This window comes from Gracilinanus agilis, chromosome 2 (genome assembly GCF_016433145.1).
Source record: "Gracilinanus agilis isolate LMUSP501 chromosome 2, AgileGrace, whole genome shotgun sequence".
Taxonomy (NCBI): domain Eukaryota; kingdom Metazoa; phylum Chordata; class Mammalia; order Didelphimorphia; family Didelphidae; genus Gracilinanus; species Gracilinanus agilis.
Genome location: NC_058131.1, coordinates 708427410 through 708449040, shown reverse-complemented (window position 1 = coordinate 708449040; position 21631 = coordinate 708427410). Strand labels below are relative to the sequence as shown.

General features: G+C 42.1%; 1 protein-coding gene across 1 annotated transcript in view; it reads left to right on the top strand.

Moving 5' to 3' along the window:
* Window positions 1–2199: 2199 nt before the first annotated feature.
* CDK1 (cyclin dependent kinase 1) overlaps window positions 2200–21631 on the top strand; it is a 21178-nt gene continuing 1746 nt past the window's right edge. Inside the window, exons 1-7 of the mRNA XM_044662947.1 lie at window positions 2200–2267; window positions 8809–8868; window positions 13060–13216; window positions 14037–14160; window positions 15602–15772; window positions 18207–18370; window positions 18459–18600. Coding sequence (XP_044518882.1) covers window positions 8832–8868; window positions 13060–13216; window positions 14037–14160; window positions 15602–15772; window positions 18207–18370; window positions 18459–18600 — 795 coding nt within the window. The 5' untranslated portion in view covers window positions 2200–2267; window positions 8809–8831. The remainder of the gene's footprint in view (window positions 2268–8808; window positions 8869–13059; window positions 13217–14036; window positions 14161–15601; window positions 15773–18206; window positions 18371–18458; window positions 18601–21631) is intronic.

The window sequence follows — 21631 nt, the reverse complement described above, 5'->3', positions numbered from 1 at the left end:
GGGGGAGATGCCAGTAAATAATCTAAAGGGGGAGACAATGTGAAAAGAAATATATACAAAACAAGCTCTATATAGGACAAATAGCAATAATTAAAAGGGAACTGGGATTAAGAGGGACTGGGGAATTTAGGGGGTTAGACTAGGTGACCTAGAAAGTCTCTTCCTGATCTTATAAGGTGAAATAGTTGTTTGGTTTTTTAAATTTTAATTTTAAAATGTTTTTTTCATGTTTGTGATTCATTTTCTTTCCCTCCCCTCTTTCATCCCCCCTCCAAGAGTTGACAAGCAATTCCCCTGGGTTATACAAAATGCTATTATTACTTAATAGCTCTGAAGTAGGCTTTTAATAGTAAACTTTGATTGAATCAAACTGGGGAGGCCACACAGAAATGAAAGTGGAATTGTTTTGCCTAAGCTCCAAACTTGATTATCCTATGGGTCACTTTGCTCAAGTTCCTTCCACTCTCTTAGCTTCAGCCCTTCCTTTGGAAAATGAGAGGTTTTGACTCTGATCTCTAAAGGGAGGCAGGCATGGAGCATTGGCTCTTATAGGCAGAGGATCCGAGTTCAAATTCCATCACTGATATCCAGAGCCATATACTTTTAGGGCATGTTTTTCTCAGTTTGTCTTCTGTAAAATGGTGCTGGTGGGGCTGAGGGGAGGTTTAGTTGGCCTCTGAAGCCCCTTCCAGCTCAAATAATAAAATAACTAATATTGGTAAAGCGCTTTATATTTTTTTTGGAGCACTTACATAAGTTACAGGGAGATAGATGGCATGATGAGTTAATACAGGACTTGAAGATAGGAAGACTCCAAGTTCAAATGCTGCCTCAGTCACTTATTAGCTGTATGATCCTGGAGAGGTCACTTAACTACTGTTTGCCTCAGTTTTCTCACTTGTAAAATGGGGATGACAAAAGCAGCTGCCTTACAGGGTTTTTGTGAGGGTCAAATGAGATGATAATTATAAAAAGCTTAGCACAAGAGCCTCACACATAGTCACTATTTTATGTATGTTAACATTACTAACATGGAAGATGCATTGCAAACCTTGATGTGTTGCTGTTGCTGTTCAGTCTTGACTTTTTGTGACCCTTTGGGCTCTTCCTGGCATTTTCTGGGCAAAGATAACAGAGGTCAAGAGACTTACCTAGGGTCACACCGCCAATAGAAAGTGTTTGAGGCCAAATTTGAACTCAGGATTTCCTACTAGACCAGTGCTCTATTTATCCACCAAACCAGGTAATTGCATTAAATCTTAAAACATGACATAAAATGTAGCCATTGTTTGTGATGTGGATTAGGAGCTGTTAGCCTTTTGTGTTCAGGGACCCTGCTGAAAGGCTGGTGCAGTCAATGGGCTCCTCAGAATAATACACATGTGTGTGTGTGTGTATATATATATATATATATATATATATATATATATATATATATATGTCACTTGCATCACTTGCCCAGGATCATTCAGGAAGTATTTGAAGTCACATTTGAACTTAAAACCTCATAATAATGTTTTAAATGCATAACAGGAAAGAGAATGACAAAGGAAACGATTTCTGTAGAAATAAATCTGGTTCTGTAGACTCCTGTTAAGATTCCCAGATCTGGAGTCTATGATTCTTTCCAGATCAGAGATGGCTCCAGGGATAGAGCCCTGGACTTGTGCAAACCTTTCTCAGACTCTTTATGCAACCCCAGCTGTGCAAGTCACAACCTCTGCCTCAGTTTACTCATCTCTAAAATGGGGATAATAGTAACTGCTTCCTTCTTGTGAGGATCAAATGCGTTAATATCAGTAAAGCGCTGTTCAAATCTTAAAGCGCTACATAAATGATAGTTATGTACGATATATGTGTCCCTTGACGCTTTATGAACTGGATCAACAGCTCCCAGACCCTCAAGGGAACAAATACCGCCCTACCACGTTGTTAGTCTCCGACGAGAACCTACGAGACTAGGATTATAGGCGGGGCCGAGGCGAGCCGTAGACGCTTGCGCCGGGCTCAATTGGCGCCCGTCCTCCTATTTTCTGCCACCGCCTTTTCACCGCTGTTTCGCGCCGCCGCCCCCCCCAGGAAAGCGAGCGGAGGCGTGTCCGCGCTCTGATTGGTCGCTTTGAAAGACTACGGGCGCGCTGATTGGCGGAGCGGAGACACTTTAGCGCGCTGAGTTTGAAACTGGCCTCAGTCGGCGTCCCCGGAGCTGAGGTGGACCAGACGCTTTTGCAGTGCTGTTGCTACCCATTCGGCCTCGGCCTCCTTAGGTAAGCGGGGGCCGCAGCGGCCCGGAGGCGGGGGTCAGGAGGCCGTGGCCGGGCTAGAGGAGGGAGCGGGGCCAGCACAGCCCCAGAGAGGCATCCCTGTCCTCGTGGGGTGACGGATTCCCCCCCTCCTCCCCGCCTCAGTCTCCTTCTGCAAAGTGGGGGCGCGGCGTCTCCGGGGCTTCAGGGCCCTCCCACTTAGGACCTTGCCGGGCTCCCTCCGGCCTGGAGCAAGCGCGGGGTGGGGGAGGGGGAAAGATGGGCTGGCGAGGATCTCCAAGCACGAGCTCGCGGCGCGGGGGCCATGTGCCCGGGCGCCCCGCGTTCTTCCCTTTCTGTGCAGAGGGACTCCTCGCCGGCTACGCAGCCCCTGCGGGGGTAGGCGGGCCCAGAGCTCGGAGCCGCCGAAGCTGGGCAGGGGCTGGGCGTACCTCTTGTGGGACCTGCGGCCTCGCCCGACTCCTGGCACAGAGTAAGGAAGTGTGTTTCTGTGCGCGCGCGCGCGCACGTCCCCTCCCCTTGGGTGGCAGGGGACCCCACGCCACCCCCGCCAGGCCTTAGGTTCCCCTTGGAAAAGAGGGATATGGAAGAGCCCGTAAGAGGAAGAGAGCGTGAGCGTGTGACCCCCATGAGTGGTGGCTTGGGACTTTCTGGGCCTTAAGGCATGCCCTGGAAAAGGGAGGTACAGAGGAGCCCTTAAGATTCTCCCACTCTGACATTCTAGGCTATACCCAGCTACCCCCGGAGATAGGCAGCGAGGGGAGCCTTTGGAGAGAGGCGGCTATTGGGGGCGCTGTCCTAGCCAACATTAATAAGATCCCTTTCGGTGACAACCTTGGAGCCCCATCAGCACATTTATTCCTGGGAAATCTTGAAGAATGCTGCCTCTGGTGGTCCCTCTGGGCCCCAGGGTCTAATATTCCACTGTTTGATAAGGGACTTGGACAAGATCTCTAACTTTTTGGACTTGGTGGATACAGAACCAGGCCTGGAGGCATTTCCTATCCCGCTGACCCTGGGCAAGTCACTTAACACCCTTACCACTGCCACAGAACCAATCCACAGTATTGATTCTAATATGGAAGGTAAAATTAAAAAAAAAAAAAAAAAAAAAAAAAAAAAAAAAACTTCCAAATTTAAAAAAAAATCCTTTTTAAACTGTATTTTTTTAATTAACAATATTTTTTTCCTTATGTCCACCCTATCAATAATTAAATCTTATTTGCTTTCTCTCTCCCCTCTCTCTTCTCCCCTCATTCTGTCCTTTTAGACTTATCTCTGGAGGGCGTCTAGGCTCAGACTTCTGGGATCCTTTAGTCATTGCAGTGATCAGAGTTCTCAGTTCTTGCTGAACTGCTTATTATCTAAATTGTTCTGCTTCCTGGAATCTCCCTTACTCTTGTTTCTTCCCATGTTACTCTAAAGGTTTCTACATTTTTTCCATTAGCTTGTAAGCTCCTTGAGGGCAGGGACTATCTTCTGCCTCTTTGGATCCCTAGCACTTATACTGTGCTTGACACATACTAGGTTCTTAATCAATGTTGATTGATTCTTACAGCATTGTAATATTCCTTGTATTCATATGACACAATTTGTTCAGTCATTTTCTAATTGATGTCCCCTCCCCTAACGCTATTTCTAGTTATTTAACACTACAAAAAGAGCTAGAAATTTTTTTATGTATCTTTTCCTTATTTTTATTTTTGGGGTATAGGACTATACCAGGACACAGTATTGCTGGTTCAAAAAGTAAGCATTTTTTTAGTAACATGAGGCATATTTCCAAGTTTCTTATTCAAATGGTTGGACCTATTACCAGCTCTACAAACAGTGCACCTGTGTGCCTGTTTTCCTCCAACCCCTATAGCATTTGTCGTTTTCTTTTTTTGCCAATTTTACCACAATGATAAATGTGCAGTGGAAATGTGGTTGTTTAATTTGCTTTGGAACATTTTTAAATATGGCTATTGATAGCCTAGATTTCTTCCTTAGGAACATACCTATTCTCATATCCTTTGGCCAGTTATCATTTGTATTCTTTCCAACTCAAACCTATCATTTTAGCCAGGATCATTAGTCTGCCAAGGTGGATAATACATAATTGGTCATTCCTATTTTGTATTGAGGAAGCTGAAGGTTTGAGAACTGGAGTGACCTGGTACAAGGGTCATCTAGCTAGCAAGTCTAGCATTCTTTAGGCCAGGCCATTAGATAGTACAATTTAGGGCTGAAAGGGATATGGTTAAATAGGTTTATTTTTTGGGTGAGTCAGTTGAGATCCAGTGACTAGATCCAAGGGCATACAAAGGATTGGTAGGAAAACCAGTACTTGTAATCTCTACACAGGGCACTGGGAGAAGAAGCCCAAGGCATGTTAAGAGAAGTTTGTTGCAAAATGCATGAAGGTGGTAGGGTTTGCTCTTGAATTGAAAATGTCTCCATTTGATCCTTATAGCTGTCATGCAAGTGCCAAAGGAAGAAACCAAGCCTCAGTAACTTGTCTATGGTTACACAGCTGATCAATGTCCTTAATAGAGTGTTTAAATATTATCCTTTAGTTTACATCCAAAGAATCTTCCAGATCAGTTTTCTGGACAGCCAAGATGGTTCCTAAAAAGGAAGCAGGGGCATAACTGACCCTGCCCTTCTAAGAAATGGATAGTTCATACCTGTGAGAAGATAACACTAGGCTACACAAACCATTTGAAAAGGATATTGGCTTAAATACTTTGAGACTTAACAAAAATAAGACAAGTTAATTTATTGAACACAAGACAGATGGAAGAATTTTTACCTGTTTTTTAATTTTCATATTGAACTAATTCATTTCTTACTCTCAACGCCTTATAGTCTGACTACTGAGCTCATAATTTTACTTGAATTGCTCTCTCTAAAGTTGCTAAAGAAGACACTTTCATCTTTTAGCTCAGGGTATTTTCTCTGGCCATCCCCTATGCTTTCTCATCTCTACCTCCTGGCTTCCCTGATTTCCTTTTAAAATCCAGCTAAAATCTTATTTTCTACAAGAAGTCTTCTTATCCCCACTTACTTTTAATGCCTTCACTCATTTCCTATTAATCCTATAAATGGCTTCAATGTTTATTGACTGACTGCCTGAATCCTATATATTTTGGGCTCATTCATTTTGGATATAGAAGAAAAGGATCTAGATAGCCTTTTATAAATTGTATAAATAAAAAATTGGTATCTAGCCATTCATGATACATGTTTCTTTCCAGAGAAATAGTTTAGAACCAGGAAGGGGGTGCAACTGGGTATCTCCATGGATTGATAGCCAGGCTTAGAGATGAGAGGTCCTAGATTCAAATCTGGTTTCAGACACTTCCCAGCTGTGTGACCCTGGGCAAGTCACTTATCCCCCATTGCCTATCCCTTACCACTCTTCTGCTTTGGAGTCAATACACAATATTGTAAGGTAAGGGTTTAAAAGAAAAAACAAAATAAAAAGCTAGGGAGGACATTTCTACTCTAAGAAAACAGTTCAAGAACTTTGCTACTCTGAGAGTGCTATTCCAGTGTTCTTTGACACCTCATTTACTATGTGTGACATCTCTTTTTGTCTTCTAGACAGAAAGGATAAGCTGGAATGCTTGAGAGGCTTCAGGCTAGAAATGGGGAGTTGACTAGGAAGCCAGTAATACCCAGGTTCATGTGCTTCCCTTGAGGATGGTGGGCCAGTCACTTGATCTCTTAAGTTCTCTAGGCCAGAAATGTCAAACATGACCTGAAGATTAAAGTGTGACTGGGAAATACTTAACAAAATGCATAAAAATAGGATGTGACATAGGGTTAGTGGCCCTATTTCTATTTGAGCTTAACACCGCTGCTTTAGGCAACCTGCTTCAATGTTGTTGATACCAGTGAAGTGACCACGGAGTGACATCTTGATTTGCCATCAGTTTAACCACAACTTATTAAATAAAGTGCCAAGAGACAGTGCTAGTTACTGAGGACATGGAGACAACATTGGTCCCTGCTGAGTGAGCTTACAGTTTACTGGGGGAGGGGATACAATATATACAGATGAGTAAATACAAAGTATTTCCAGGAGTGAGGGAAAACTAGAAATCCAGTAGGACATGGTCTGTGAGCTGATCATTGTAGAAAGAGAGACATTTTTAGAGCTGGAGATAAATAGGGAGAATAATCCAGGCATAGAGGTGCAAGATGGCATGTAGAATTTGGGAGTCAGCTGGGACACAGCCTTTTGAGGCCATGAAAAAGGTAGTTAAGATTTTTTTCTCCAATGATTATCCTACTCCACCCCACTGATTGACACTATGCCTCCCAAACCATGAATAAATAATAAAGACTAGACTTGCTGACCATTTGTGTGGTCTTTAGTGTAAGGTAACAGACTACTGTAATAAGATAATTAAATGCCTATGGCTATATTTTTAAAAATTTGAACTATCAGTTTGCCACTGAAGTTGTTTTTTAATAAGTTCAGCTACATTTTCAAACTTGATAATATAGTTATTTTGTTAGAAAAATTCTCTGCCATTTATTTCTGAATATGTATTTTCTCTTCTACAAGCAAAGCCATTCTATGTGACAAAAATTAAAAGGGAAAAATAGAAGTTAAGCAAAACTAGCCATGTATATTGGCCACATTAACTGGCCACTGAAAATACATTCCCCCGCTCCTAGATCCTCTGTTTGAGTAGTATATGTGATATTCCATCTCCATCTCTGTTTTATGTTTTTTGTTGTTTTTAAACACTTCTGTGTATTAGCTTATAGGTGGAAGAGTGGTGAGGGTGGACAATGGGGGTCAAGTGACTTGCCCAGGGTCACACAGCTGGGAAGTGTCTGAGGCTGGATTTTAATCCATCTCTGTTTTAAAAGGAGGAAGAGGCATCTTTTTAACTGTTCTGTGTGACCAAAGCTATCAAGCCCATTGGATTTGCTGGTTTTTGTTTATATTATTGTCACTGCATAATTTTCCTGGTTCTGCTTCCTTTTTGCATTAGGTCATATGTTTTCCCGTGCTTTCTTTGAATTCTAAATATTCATTGCTTTTGCATCACCATAATTTAATTTTGGTTCTTAATTTATATTTGACAGAGTAACAATGTCAGATTGTGGGTTCTGAGATAATTTAGATCAGTCTCTTTATATTAAAGAGAACTCGGAGGCTCAAATATTCTGTTCAAGGTCATGAAGCTTTTGGCAAGGATTACCCCTCTGGTTTGGTTCCTAGTGTTCTGAACAGTGTTATCAGTAATTGATAGTGTGTTAGGCAAGGGTGCCTACAGAATTTCATTATAAATTTCTTTTTCTTTACTTATTGATTCAACAAGCTTGTAACACTATTTAGATACTCTTAGGAATATGACCAAAAAACAACTATTGCTGTCCTCAAGGAACTTAAGTTTTTTTTTTTTAAAAAATAATTATTTCTAATATTTTTCCATGGTTACATGATTCATGATTTTTCCCACCCCTTTTCCCTTTCTCCCCTCCCAGAGCTGACAGGCAGTTCCACTGAGCTATATACATTGCCATTTGGAACTTAAATTCTAATGGGGGGTAGTGATATCTCTCTTTCTCTCTCTCTCTCTCTCTCTCTCTCTCTCTCTCTCTCTCTCTCTCTCACACACACACACACACACACACACACACACACACACACACACCTTGAATAGTAAATTCAACTCTGAATTGGCATGATAATATATTTAAAAGTCCATTGAAAACCACAAATACTACATAAAGTGTCAGATGTGGTGATCATCATGACATAACCTAATAAATAGCAAAGGAAAAATACAAACTAGATCATTTTAGACTAGTAGCATGAGGGAGTCCTTAGAATGTTGGGTTTGGATTCAGGAATTCTGCTTCTGAAACTTCCTAGCTTTCTGAGTGCAGCAAGGCACTTAACCTTTATATGCTTTAGGGAGCTCTCTAGGGCTGGCTTCCTGACCAGCCTTTCTTGATGTAGGAACTTTTCCATCATCAGATTTCTTTATGTCTATTGTGCTCATACTTGTATTCTTCTTTGAGTGTTGTCAATGAATGTTTTGAGTTTTCCCTTTTTAGTCCTTTGGAAAATGCAAAGTAATTCATCTTTAATATTTATGAATGCTTATTACCTGAACATAATGAGGAAGAAGAGGCAGCCTAATTCCTACTGTTTGTTATTAATAAGAGATCAAGACTGGACTTGTGACTTTACTCGTCTAAAGAATTCCTGGATGAGGAATGTCTTATCAGTTCTTTAAGTCTGTACTTTCTTTGTTGTTCAAGTCCTTTCTAGCTCCCAATAAAAATAGTTAAAACCATTTTCTTAGTGTGGAGAGAGAAGCACTATAACAACCTATGTGAAAATAGGTAAGTCTTAAGGAAGTCATTAAGCCTCAGGGAAGCCAAGGTCATTGCTGAGAGGCACATGGCTTACATGGATCAGGGAGAAGTTGAACCCACATCTCACTGACTTGTAGCTACTGGGCTACACTGTTTCTCAAAAATAGAAGTTCTTAGGGTGTGGACTCACTTTCATTTTTTTTTTCCATTTCAGAGTCTCCAGCATATTGAATAGCTATGGAGGACTACACAAAAATAGAGAAAATTGGGGAAGGTGAGTCATTTATGTAATTTTCAAGAAGATGATATTAAAAAAGAAAAACAATGCACCTATTCAGATTGGTCTTAATGATCTCCCCAAATCTGTAGTATAGAGAACTACATAATTTTCTTCTCAAGCTTCTCAATGTAAAGGGCCTTCACCTCTGTACAGATATATGCATATTATATGAACCCATGCCATCAGGAATCAACAAACATTAACATTTGAATGCTAAGTGTTGGGGGTGGGGGAGGTGTGCAAGCAGTGAGAAAGGGACAGACTGTCATCCTGGAGCATTTGGTAAGTGTCTATCATGTGCCAGGCACTGTGTTATGTACTACAAAGAGGGGCAGAAGACCAGTCCTTGCTCTCAAGGAACACAAACTAATTGGAGAGATGATAGTGTATCCTACTATGTACAAGCGGGATAAATTAGAGGGTGAAAAGTACTATTAAGTACTTTTAGAAGTACTATTAAGGGGACTCAGAAAAGGCTGAGGTGTGAAGAAAGTCAGGGTATCCAAGAAGTGGGGTAAGGAGGGAGAGAGCTTCAGGCAAAGACAGCCAGTGAAAATGCATCTTCATGTGAGGAAGAGCAAGGAGTCTTGTGGGGGACAGGGTGATGTGGTTAGGCCTGTACTTTAGGAAGAGCAGTTTGAGCCCTGAGTGGAGGCTGGACCACAGCTAACTAGGACAGGTCTGATAACCTGGTCTAAGATGAGAAGGGCCTGAGGGGTGGTGTCATCTGAGAAAAAAAGAGATGACTGAAAAAGAGTAGGAAGGTAGAATCAATAAGACTTTGCACAGTTGGATGTGAGGATTGTATGAGAGTGAGCTCCCACCTCAGCACTGGAAAGTTATAGTATCCCAAACAGTAACAGGGAAGTTAGAAAAGAGGGAGTGTTTGTGGAGAAGGAGGAGGATGGGTTTATTTTGGACACTGAGTTTAAGATGTCTGTGGGATATTTGGTTTGGTATTCCTGTGAGCACTTAGAGATTGGAGACTGGAAGTCAGGAGAGGAGTTAGGACTTATGCAGTAGGTATGGGAGTCACTGGAAGAGAGATGATCATAGAATCCATGGGAACTGAGATCAACAAGTGAAATAATTTTGGGAGAAGAAAGCCTTGGTTAGCAGGAGAGTGAAAAGCCAGCAAAGAACACTGTAGATGCTGGGGCGTGCAATCGGTAAGAGTGGGCAACTCATTTGATATAAGAAAGGGGAAACCAGGGGTCTAAGAAGGCAAGCAGTGAAAGGTCAACTGGGTGGATGCTGGTACCCTTGGTAGGAATAAGGAAATTGGAAAAGGAATGAGACTAAGAGAGGAGAGTAGTAGGACTAGAGTAGATCTGGAAATCGTCTGCACTGAGATGATAATTAAACTCAGGGAGTCAGAGAATACAAAGAAAGAGGACCTAGCTTAGAGTTGGGCAGCATACTATATTTTGGGGTAAGGGGATAGGGATGACAACCAGGAAAAGAGATTGAGAAAGGCTTTCAGAACAATCTAGGATCAGTTACATTTTTAAAATTACTATTCAAGATTCTCTTATTCAAAGAAAGCAGAGACCCTGTTTCCACGGGCTTTATAAATTCCTCCTTATTAGCATTATTTCGGCAAAAAAAAAAAAATGAACTGCTTGAGATTAAGTGTAAATAGAAGAATCAAATGAGTAAAATCCATAGATATCCAAAGCCCAGTGAAATGACAGTATCTTGTGACCCTAAAAAAGATGTTGATGGCCTTCAAAAAAGATAGGCCAAGCCAGCATGGTAAAGGATTTCACTTCTTTATGGGGTTATTAGAAGGTCAGAATTCCAGGCTATCTGATTACTGCCCAAAGGGTGTGAAGGCTCCTGACTTGGTAAAGGGGTTTGTTTAGTTCTGTTTGACTTAAGAGGATCAAACCAGGACCAATGGGTCATGGTCACAAAGAGGTACATTTAGGCCTGATAGAAGATATTTCATTATGGACAAAAATGAAAGGCCCCTGGCCTCAGAAACTTCCCTCTAGAGGTAATGGGTTCCTACTGACTAAAGGTCTTCAAGTAAAGAGGATACCTTTCTACTCTGAAGTTCTGCTATGCCAATAAACTATATGCCTTCTAGACTTGAGATTATCTTTGACTCTTCCCTCTTCTAATCTTTATATTTAGTAATTTCCCAAGTCTTTGTATCTTCCTGATGCGTTCTATTTGTTCCTTTTTCTCCATTTGTAATGCCTCCACCCTAGTCAAAATTGTCATTGACCAAATTAGTAGAGCATAACAATTCATTATTAGGATCTTTCCTCCGCCTTTCTTGCCCCTACCCCAGAACTACTTGAAACTTTTGTGAATTTGGTCAGCAGATCAGTGGCCACAATTATTAACTTTCATTGCATCATTCCTCTGCTCATGAACTATGATAGTTTTCTACTGAATTAGATCTCAGCTGTTCTGCCTGGTTTTCAAGGCTCTCACCTTTTCTTTTTTTTTTTAAACAATGTTAATATTTTTTAGAAAGTTGAGTTAAGCTCCCTGTCTGAGGTTTGAGATGGAGGGCAGAGAAGAAGGTAGAGAAAGGCCTTATGGCCAGTTCCCCTTTCCCCCAGAACTGAGTGTGAGTAGTTCATAACAGCCCCCACTTGAGTCTCTTAAGGGCAGCTGGCATGGGAACAATGCAGGGATGGTGGTTAGGGGACCACAGCTCTGGAATCGGGGGCCTGATTGATATCTTCGCTGTTCTTCAACACCAGCTTTCTATTCAGGCTATTGTTTAGTGTCCTTCCATGTACTGGGCTCATTCCATCTCCACCTCTATCATTTGAAGCCTGACTTAAGTCTTTGCCTCTTCCATTCTTCACTGATAGATGGCTCAAATCCATTAGTTGGTTGTTAGTATTCCCACGTACTTAATGCAATGCCTGGCTTCTAGGAGCACTTGAGGGAGTTTAATTGTCATCAAGCCTATTGTCTTGTCCCCTCCTCTGAGCTACCTGGCACCTAAATGCCAATTCTTTCTTTCTCTAATTGTTTCTACTTGACATTTTCTAATTCAGTTACAGGAATAGCATTTCAGTTACCTGGGATTAGTTATATGATACCCAACTTTCTACATACTGAAGAGGAAGCTTAAAGATGATAGAATATGAGCTCCAGGGCACCAACCAGAAGTGTGGTGACTTAGCCTAGGTCCCTGGTGGTGCAACTATATGGCATGTGGACCAGAAAAGGCACCTAGAGACCTCTTTGGGCATGCACCCATTACTGCCAGAGTTCCTTATGAGAAAGGCAGAGGCACTTGGGTCAAGCTGCTCCCTTCCCCCTCTCCACTGTCCTGAGGACATTTTTTACTTGACCTGCCCAGCAGCCCAGTGGGAGCACTTTCTCCCTCCTCTGTCTGAGGTAAGGTGGGCAGCTCACAGGTGGCAGAGCTGGAGGGGAGCAAAGTGCTCACTCCTCCCCTCCCTAACCCTAAACTCATTTCTTTTTTTTTTTTTAAGCCCATACCACTCTTCTGTCTAAGAATCAATCCTGTGTATTGATTCCAAGGCAGAAGAGTGGTATGGGCTAGGCAGTGGGGGTTTAAGTGACTTATTTCTAACCCTGAGGACATTCCTCACTTGTGCCTCTGCTCAGCAGCCTTTCTGGGGTAAGGGAGGGGAGGGCAGCACAGCATGGCATGCAGTCTCTAAAAGGTTCACCATCACTGGCCTAGTTCATACCTATAACGACTCCTGAGCTGGAATCTGAAACCAGTTCCTCTTGACTTGTCTTGAAATTTTAAGGTGTTTTATTTGGATGAAAATCTCTTTAACTGATGTTTAACTTACATTGCTGCCTTCCTAAGCAAAGTAGGAGCATTAACAATATAATTTTCCTGGTTTCTCATTGTTTTTATCAAAATTGGTTGTTAGAATGTACTACAGAAGTAGATGATACAGGTGCATAGTCAATGCCAAGCCTTCCCCTTAACCGAATAGATGTTATGTTCTATATTTGTTATTGTGTTTTCTGCCTTCTGTTCTTTAGTAAAGGAAGTCATCTCCTTAACAGAATATATATGAGTAAAAATATACAAGCAAAGCTATTGGATAGCACATTGTTTGAACATTCACCAAATAATTATTATGTTGACTTAGAATTTTTTTTTTTAAAGGAAGATTTGGGTAGTGTTTTTGTTTTGGTAGAAGGCAAATATTTGACTTTTTTATGTCTTAGGTACCTATGGTGTTGTATATAAGGGTCGACATAAAACTACAGGCCAGGTGGTAGCCATGAAGAAAATCAGATTAGAGAGTGAAGAAGAGGGTGTTCCAAGTACTGCAATTCGAGAAATTTCTCTGTTAAAAGAACTTCGTCATCCTAACATTGTCAGGTATGGAAAAAATTATGGGTTGAAAGTGCTTAAAATTCTCGGATCATTTTAAAATGGACTTTTATCTATAGGAATTTCCTATTTTTGTATACTTTTTCTTCAAAGTTTTCTGAAACAATCCTATTTCAACAATGTATTCAGCATTTTATGCTTTGTAGAAAGGCTAGGTATTGCTCAAGAATGTTGGTGTCTCTATAAAGAACCTTTTATTAGTAGAACAAGAGAAATGATTTACCTTCCCCAAGGTGGCAGAGGAAGAGATATGGTTGGGCCCCAGGTCTGCAGACCCTCCATAGCCCTGTGCCAGCCAATCTCTGCTTGTGAACCACTTGATTTAGAAACAGTAAGTGCCCAAGCCATTGTTACCAGTGGAAAACAGATATACAAATGCCTGTCTGTAGTGTAGGAGGTTCTCACAGTGCCTGTCCCTGTGTCTCTTAAATCCTTTTCAGGAGCTCCAAGTTTTTTATCCCTTCTTCCCCTGCTCTTGCAAAGAGAACATCTTGATATTTGGATTTGATATAGTGTCAGATTCTTTTGGAAACCCTTCAGGTACCAGGCCAGTGTGGAAACCTGGTGCTTTAAATCTCCATTGGCTGTAAGTTGGGATTTCCTGTAGTCAACTTTGAAAATCAACGTTGGAATTTCATAGTTTTCCCCAGAAGCTACTCTTAAACACTAGTTTCACACTTGACCATTCATAGGCATGTTTCACAGAAAATATCTTGCTTGCCCATTTGACAGCTTTGATTAGTATTTTGTGGAAGTGAGACCAGAAATATTTATAAGACATGTTCACAAAATTGCTTTTTATTTCTAGCCTTCAAGATGTACTCATGCAAGATGCTAGACTATACCTCATTTTTGAATTCCTTTCCATGGATCTCAAGAAGTATTTGGATTCTATCCCTCCTGGCCAGTATATGGATTCTTCCCTTGTTAAAGTAAGGCTATTCCTACTAGTTGGTTGGTAGATACCGATTTTTGTTAGAAAAGGTTGGGCTTTCTTTTCATAGGGCACTGACTCGCTGGGGTGCTTCCGGAAGAGGGCAGTCGATAATGGGCCATATGAGGACTGGTAGAAAGAATCTGGGAGTGTTGGCAGAGAGGGACAGAATAGCTATTTTAGTATCTGTAGGTCTGTCAAGTAGAGGAGGGTCTTGTTGGAGGTAGAATGGAGACAAGGTTGCCAAGAGGCCCTTTGGGGCTTCCTATTAGAGCTGCTCCAAGAGTGGGAAGGACTGCTTTGGGAGGTGGTGGCTTCCCTTTCCCTAAAGGCCAGAGGACCACCTTTCCCTTAGGCTGTAGAAGGCTTTCCGTTTGGATTGAGTTAGCTGCGAAGGTCTCTTCCTGTTCCGATTCTGGAATGGGAAGCTGAATTTCAAGTATTTACTGATTCCTTATTTAGTTTATGCTCTCCAAGCTGGAACTTACAATAAGTATTTCCTGGTTTGTGGTAATACTTGGAACCTAATTCCTTACCCCTTTCAAACTAGGAGAGCGTGAGCAATCATTCAAACATTTCTGGGCAGCTATTCCATATCAAGCTTAGTTCTGAGCACTCAGGATAAAAAGGTAGAAAAAGAAATAATGCCAGTTCTGTGGAGAGGTGGGACAATGCTGTGGGTAGTATAGAGAACCGTCTTTTTGTCCATCCAAATCTCAACCCCTTCCCAGGCCTGTTTCTATAAAGATCGATTCTGTAGAAACCAGGCAAGATTGTATTGTTCCTTCCTTGGGCTCCATGAAGTAAACACCAAGGGCTCTTGATGTCATGTTATAAATGGTGACTTTAAGTCACACTGCTAGAGCACACTGTAGGTTTCTAGAGTTTGATGTTGGAATTTTGTCCTTTATGAGGATAAGTAATCTCTTTAAGTTTACATGTTCTAGAATAATCAATTACAACATGAATTGCCTGTTTTCTGTTAGTTGATATTTTTACTAAGCTCTTAATTTATGTGACACCTTATTTACTGTATTTATTATATTGTAGATGGCATTTAATTTTGACAGTTCAAGTGCTTTTGACTGCTTCTGCCTGAGCAGAAATCCTTTTAAAGTTCCCCAAACATATTTTTGTTTAAGTAAGGTTCTTCATTAGTAACATGTCAGCACAAAACTTATTTTCTCCTGAAAGGTTCTAATGGAGAAGAAATTAAAGTGATGAAAGTATAGAATGGGTTTACAGTTGCAATGGGGGTTTATACTGTAACTTCAAAAAGATGAATGTCCCTATAATATAACTATATAAACATATTTTATTATGTAGAATGATGTACCAAAAAATGACTCTAAGGCTCAAGTGGATAACTGTTTATGATTATTAAATTATTATGCAATTTCTTTGAGCTACATTTCTAATTTATTTTCATTTTTCTTTAGAGTTATTTGTACCAAATCTTACAAGGCATTGTCTTTTGTCACTCACGAAGAGTTCTTCACAGAGATTTGAAGCCTCAAAATTTGTTAATAGATGATAAAGGTGTAATTAAGCTAGCCGACTTTGGACTTGCACGGGCCTTTGGAATACCTATAAGGGTATATACACACGAGGTAAGAAGAGTTAAAAGAATTTTTTCTTATTCTAAAATTGATATTTTCTAATTATCTTGGAGATTAGCTTTACATTTGCTTTATTATTATTTATTTGTGATTTTAAAACCCTTACCTTCTGTCTTCAAATCAATACTATATATGTTTCCAAGGCAAGAAAGTGGTAAGGACTAGGTAGTGGAGATTAAGTGACTTGCCCAGGGTCACACAGCTTGGAAGTATCTTGAGGCCAGATTTGAGCCTGGATCCTTCCAACTCCAAGACTGGCTCTTTATCCACTGAGCCACCTGGCTATTCATTATTTTTATTTATTTTTAAAAATGTTTTATTTTCTCAATTACATGTAATAACAATTTTCAACATGTTTTCTGAAATTGTAAGATTAGAATTATCTCCCTCTTTTCTGCACCCTGCCTTTTGGAGATGGTAAGCAATTTGATCTGGGTTGTGCATGTATTATACAGAATGCACTTCCATATTAAGTTACTGTCATAAGAGAATACCCATCTAAAACCAAAACCCCCCCCAAAAAAACAAATAAAAGTAATGCAAATGATAGTCTGCTTTGACCTGCATTCCAGCTTCGACAGTTCTTTCTCTGGAGATGGAGAGCATTCTTTGTCATAAGTCCCTCAGAATTGTCCTGGATTGCTGAAATGTGGAGAATAGCCCAAGTCTTTCACGGTTGTTCATTCCACAATATTGCTGTTACTATGCACAGTATTTTCCCAGTTTTCTCTTGCATCAGTTCATGTAGGTTTTTCCAAAATCATCCTATTGTATTCCATCGCCATTATATGTCACAATCTGTTCAGCCATTTCCCAGTTAATGGACATCCCCTCAATTTTAGCACTACTGAAAGAGCTTTGAAATCTTTTTATGTAAGTAGGTCCTTTCTCCTTTTTTATTATATCTTTAGAATACAGATAGACCCAGTAGCGATATTACAAGATCAAAGGATCACAGTTTTACAGACCTTTGGATATAGTTCCAAATTGCCCTCCAGAATAGTTGGATCAATTCACAACTCTACCAGCAATGCATTAGTGTCCTAATTTTGCCACATTTCCTCCAACATTTCTCATTTCCCTTTACTGTCATGTTAGCCAATCTGATAGATGTGATGTGATACCTCAGAGTTGTTTTAATTTGCATTTTTCTAATCAAGAGAGATTTAGAACATTTTTTCATATAATTATTGATAGCTTTGATTTATTCATCTGAAAATTGTTTGTTCATAATTTTGACCATTTGTCAAATGGGGAATGGCTTCTATTAGAAATTTGAGTCAGTTCTCTATGCATTTGAGAAATGAGACCTTTGTCAGAGAAATTTGTTTTAAAAATTTTTTCCCAATTTGCCTTTTTTTTTTTTTAATTCCTTACTTATAAGGATGCATTTTCTTCTAAAACTGTCTCCTTTTTCCTTGTTTAAGTGGAGTTGGAATGGAGTCAGGTGACCAAGTAGTTGGCTAGAGCCTTGCTTCTTAGCGTGGTCCCCTTGATCAATAGTTGGTCAACATTGATTAAGCACTTCCTTTAGGCCAGGCATTGTCATGAGGGTTGGGGATACAAATAAATAGTCCTTGCCCTCCAAGAGCTTAGATCAAGTGAGGGGGAAGACAGGCTTAAGGGGACGGGGGGGAGTGTGGCCCCAGAAAGTGTGGACAGTAGGAGGGATGGACAGCCAATGCAAGCCTCCACTTTAAAAACGAGGGGACGTTCTGGCAGCTCTGGGTGGCTGCATAAGAGCCAGCCCTGGAGTCCAGGGGCACCAGCCCTCCTCTGGCCTTTCCACACAGAGGAGGCTCTCTGGGCCTGCACAATGTCCCCTGGGTAGTGACCGCACCTGTGGGCCACTCGGAGCTCGAGGAGCTGCCCCAGCGTTTCCTCAGTAAGTTGCCCTTCGAGCACTGGCCAAGGTGCGGCAGAGGGAGCTCGCGCCGCTCGGTCCGCCTCCTCATTCCAGGCTCCCCGGGGGAGGGAGGACACGTCTCAGCTTGGGGCCAGCAGGATGCTGTCCCCGGGCTTGTTTCTCCTTCGGCACATCAACAGGCCGGCCTCGTCAAGAGAGAGAATGTCCTGGCCCAGACCGTGTCCTCTTGGTTTCTGCCCTGCGGCATCTGGCTCTAGGTCTCTGACCTGCAGAGTCCTGAAGCTAGAAAATGGCTTTTACATTTTTCAAATCAATAAAACTTTATTTAAAATGAAAGCCTGTGTGAGCCCCTCGCTGGGCTGGGTAGGGCTGAGCTTGTTCTCTGCTTTTAGGCCTTCGTGGCTTTTCAGAACCTTCTCAAAAGAGGAAGTGATTTTCCCGCCTTCCGTTTTGCCCTTCCTTTGGGGCTGCTTCGACCCACAGGTTCTGCCCAGCATCTAGTTTCCCACGAAGATCCACTTAACGTAATTGTGGGCGTGCTCCATGTCCTCCCTTCAGGTGGTGACGCTGTGGTACCGCTCTCCAGAGGTGCTGCTCGGCTCGGCCAGGTACTCCACTCCGGTGGACATCTGGAGCATCGGCACCATCTTCGCCGAGCTGGCCACCAAGAAGCCGCTGTTCCACGGAGACTCCGAGATCGACCAGCTCTTCCGCATCTTCAGGTAGCACGTCTCCCCCCGGGGACTCCGGGTGCTTGGGGAGGCCACCCTCCCCCGAGGAAGCCTGCTTTCATTCACTTCTGTGTTGCAGGGCTTTGGGGACTCCCAATAATGAAGTGTGGCCGGAAGTGGAGTCACTGCAGGACTACAAGAACACGTTCCCCAAGTGGAAACCAGGCAGTCTGACGTCACACGTCAAGAACCTGGACGAGAACGGCATCGACTTGCTCTCTGTGAGTAGTGCGGCTGGGGGAGGTCGAGGCACCCCGGAGCGCCGTGGCCAGCCCGGCCTTTGGGAGCTCCTGCTTTCAGGGCCTCGTTCGTCCTGCGTGCCTTTGAGATGGGATGCTTACGGCTGCATGTCAGGTTAAGCTCTTTTCTGTATTGAAAGAGTTTATTTAGGGCGTCCCTTACACATTTGGGGTTTTTCGTTTTGTGTGGGGTTGGGGAGGAGGTTATTTGGTTTTGGGGTGTAAGAAGTCGTAAGTATTTTTTCCAGCCCTCTAGTAGAAAGGAGCTTGGTTTTCTGGCTCTTGAATCGAGGAGAGCTTTGATGTGGTGGTACTTCAGCTACTTAGAGGAATTCAGTAGGAAAAGCAGGGCAAGATTTGGAGCAGGGGAAGCTGGGCAATAAGAAAAGAGAGCTGAGAGTGCCCTGGGCCAGGAAGAGAAGCAGAAGTGGAAATAACAGGGAATTAATATAGCCAGGAGGCCAGGGGAGCTGGGAGTGGTTCAGCCAAGTCATTGTCCCGTAGCCTCCAGTAATGAAGCTTTGTTCCTTTGACCTCACATTTTCCTTTTCCTTGTTTGGCATTTGTGCTGTATTATTTCCCTGTAACTAATCATCAAGTTTTTATCTATGAAGTTTTCATTTATTCACTGTTCAGTGTTACTGATAAATGTTAGAGGTTTTTTTAAGTGCTCTGACTCTAGAACTGATTACATTCAGGGCTTTTCCAAGACGCTCCAGGATTCAATTTGTATAACTCCTACATAGATGGCAATACTGAAATTTAGGGATCCTTGTAAGATTTAAGAAGGAGAGAAAAAAGGATTAACTATATTAGTAAGGCACACATTAATAATTTATACTCTTCCTTCCATTTTGGGTTAATGCTTCATTTCTTTAAGGTGTCTGCTCTTCCATTCATCTGTGTGATTCTGTTCCAAATTAATTTCTGAGCTTGCTCCTGTCCTGGGTTCTTCATTTAGCACCGTATTGCTTACACCTTTTCCCTTGAATTCGCTAGAAAAGTTTTAACAGATATTTACTATAAGCTTTTCTCTCTGTTCTTCCAGTCCTTCTTCCACATCTCCAATGAGGAAGAAAATCTGCCATGACTTTCTCATTTAAAACAACCTTCCCCGTAGACACTCAAGAGTCCAGCAGAACAAACCCCTACATTGTTGCTGCTTGTAAATGGGCCACCCCAGCCAAAGATGGGGGCGTATTTGAACTTCTGTTTTTTGGACTCGGAGCCGATCTTTGCACTGATTAGTGTTATCAGGTGTCTCCAAAGTTTTTCTCTGTCATTATTACAGTTTAAGTTGTTTTTGAGCCATTCCTTAAAGGGGACATGTGGTCACCTCTGAGGGTGAATGTCCTTGTGGTCCTCCAGCTCCACAATAAGGAGCTTGGTCACTCACAGTGCATCAGGTTTGGGTTTCCTGGTCTTTCTGGTCACACAGCTTTGGTTTTCATCAGTCTGTAGAACCCCCACGCCATGGCATCATTCTTCCTATTCATTGTTCCTTGTGGGGCAGCAGCAGCACTGCTACATCCATGTATCAGTTTGAGCACCAGTTTTGTTTCCAATTCTTTGACAGCACAGCAAGGGCAGCTACCTGGTGTCTCTGCTTCTTTCTGGCCTGGCTTCCTCGGGGTCTGAGCCCACAAGTGGGCCTCCCCACCAGCTCACAGTCAGGAAGCGACTCTTTTGGACTGGAGTCGAAAAAAGATTCTAGGAGAATCCAATGTCTGATTCTGTAAAGCATGACTCCATCCCCTCAGGCCCCTTTGGCGGTGTGTGTATTCTCATTAAAATCTTAGGGGAGATGCAGAGGGTTGTCTAGAACCTGGTTTTCCATATTCAGGACCTGATCACATCTAGTGGCTATTTTGTAGACATGATGACCAGAATATAAGGTTCTTTCTTTAATAATTTGTCATTCACTGCTTGTATCTTCTAGTGTATTCTTTGTTGCCAAACACGATGTGAAGATGACTGCTGTATTAGATATTTGTATAGGATCATCAGAGGCTGTCTAATCTAAAACCCCCATTTTATGAGCTGCCCCTTGTCCCTTGTCTCTTCCTCTTGTCCATGCTGTGAGCCATTCCCTAGTTTTAAAAATCAAAGGATTTGTTTTTGTGTTTAGAATCTGTCCCTCTCATTGAGCCCCTACCCCGAACCAGTGCTTATGGCTCAATGCTGGAGTCAAAGCATCATCTCCCTTTTTGGGGATCTCCTCTCATCAGTGCTCCTATTTCAGGAGCTTTAAGTGTTTCAAGGTGTTTATTTTAAAAAACAAAACAACACCCCCAATAGCCATTTTGTTGGGATGTGTACCCCACCCCATGAGCCTTCCCTTGACACCAATTAAAATAGTTAAGCAAAACCAGCTCATCCCGTATTTGGTGGAAGATACCCACTATCGAGGGCATGGATTCCCCACACCGTTTCCCCCAAACATAGACAGCTCTTGCCAAGAAAAGGAAGGGTGCATTCTGGTGGTCTGGCGGTGTTCATTTACATCACCCTACTGTGATTCATTGTGGAAGCTCCTCCTCCTTTCAGGCCGTAGAAGTTAATAAAAAAACAAATTGCATTTTCTCATTCATCATATCTTACCTGGATGATAACGTTCCCTGGTGTTTATGCACATCCATTAGTTGGTTCAGCCACTCGCCAGCGGATGGGCCCCTGCAGTGTGGAAGCATCTGCTCTAACTGCTTTGGGGGTTCGACCTTTGAGGCAACCCAGGACCGAGTGATACAGGAGAGACCACATTCCAAGTGCTTCTGTTTGCCCTAGATGTTGTCTGACTTGTGTGTGCCTGGTGTTCATCTGTTCATCTGTATCATGTTTGTAGACTACGTTAGGATTTCAAGGATATTTGGAATGTGCTTGTTCTAATGTCTCTTTCTGATCAGTCTAGTTCTTTCCCCTTTCCTTTCCTTTCCTTTCCTTTCCTTTCCTTTCCTTTCCTTTCCTTTCCTTTCCTTTCCTTTCCTTTCCTTTCCTTTCCTTTCCTTTCCTTTCC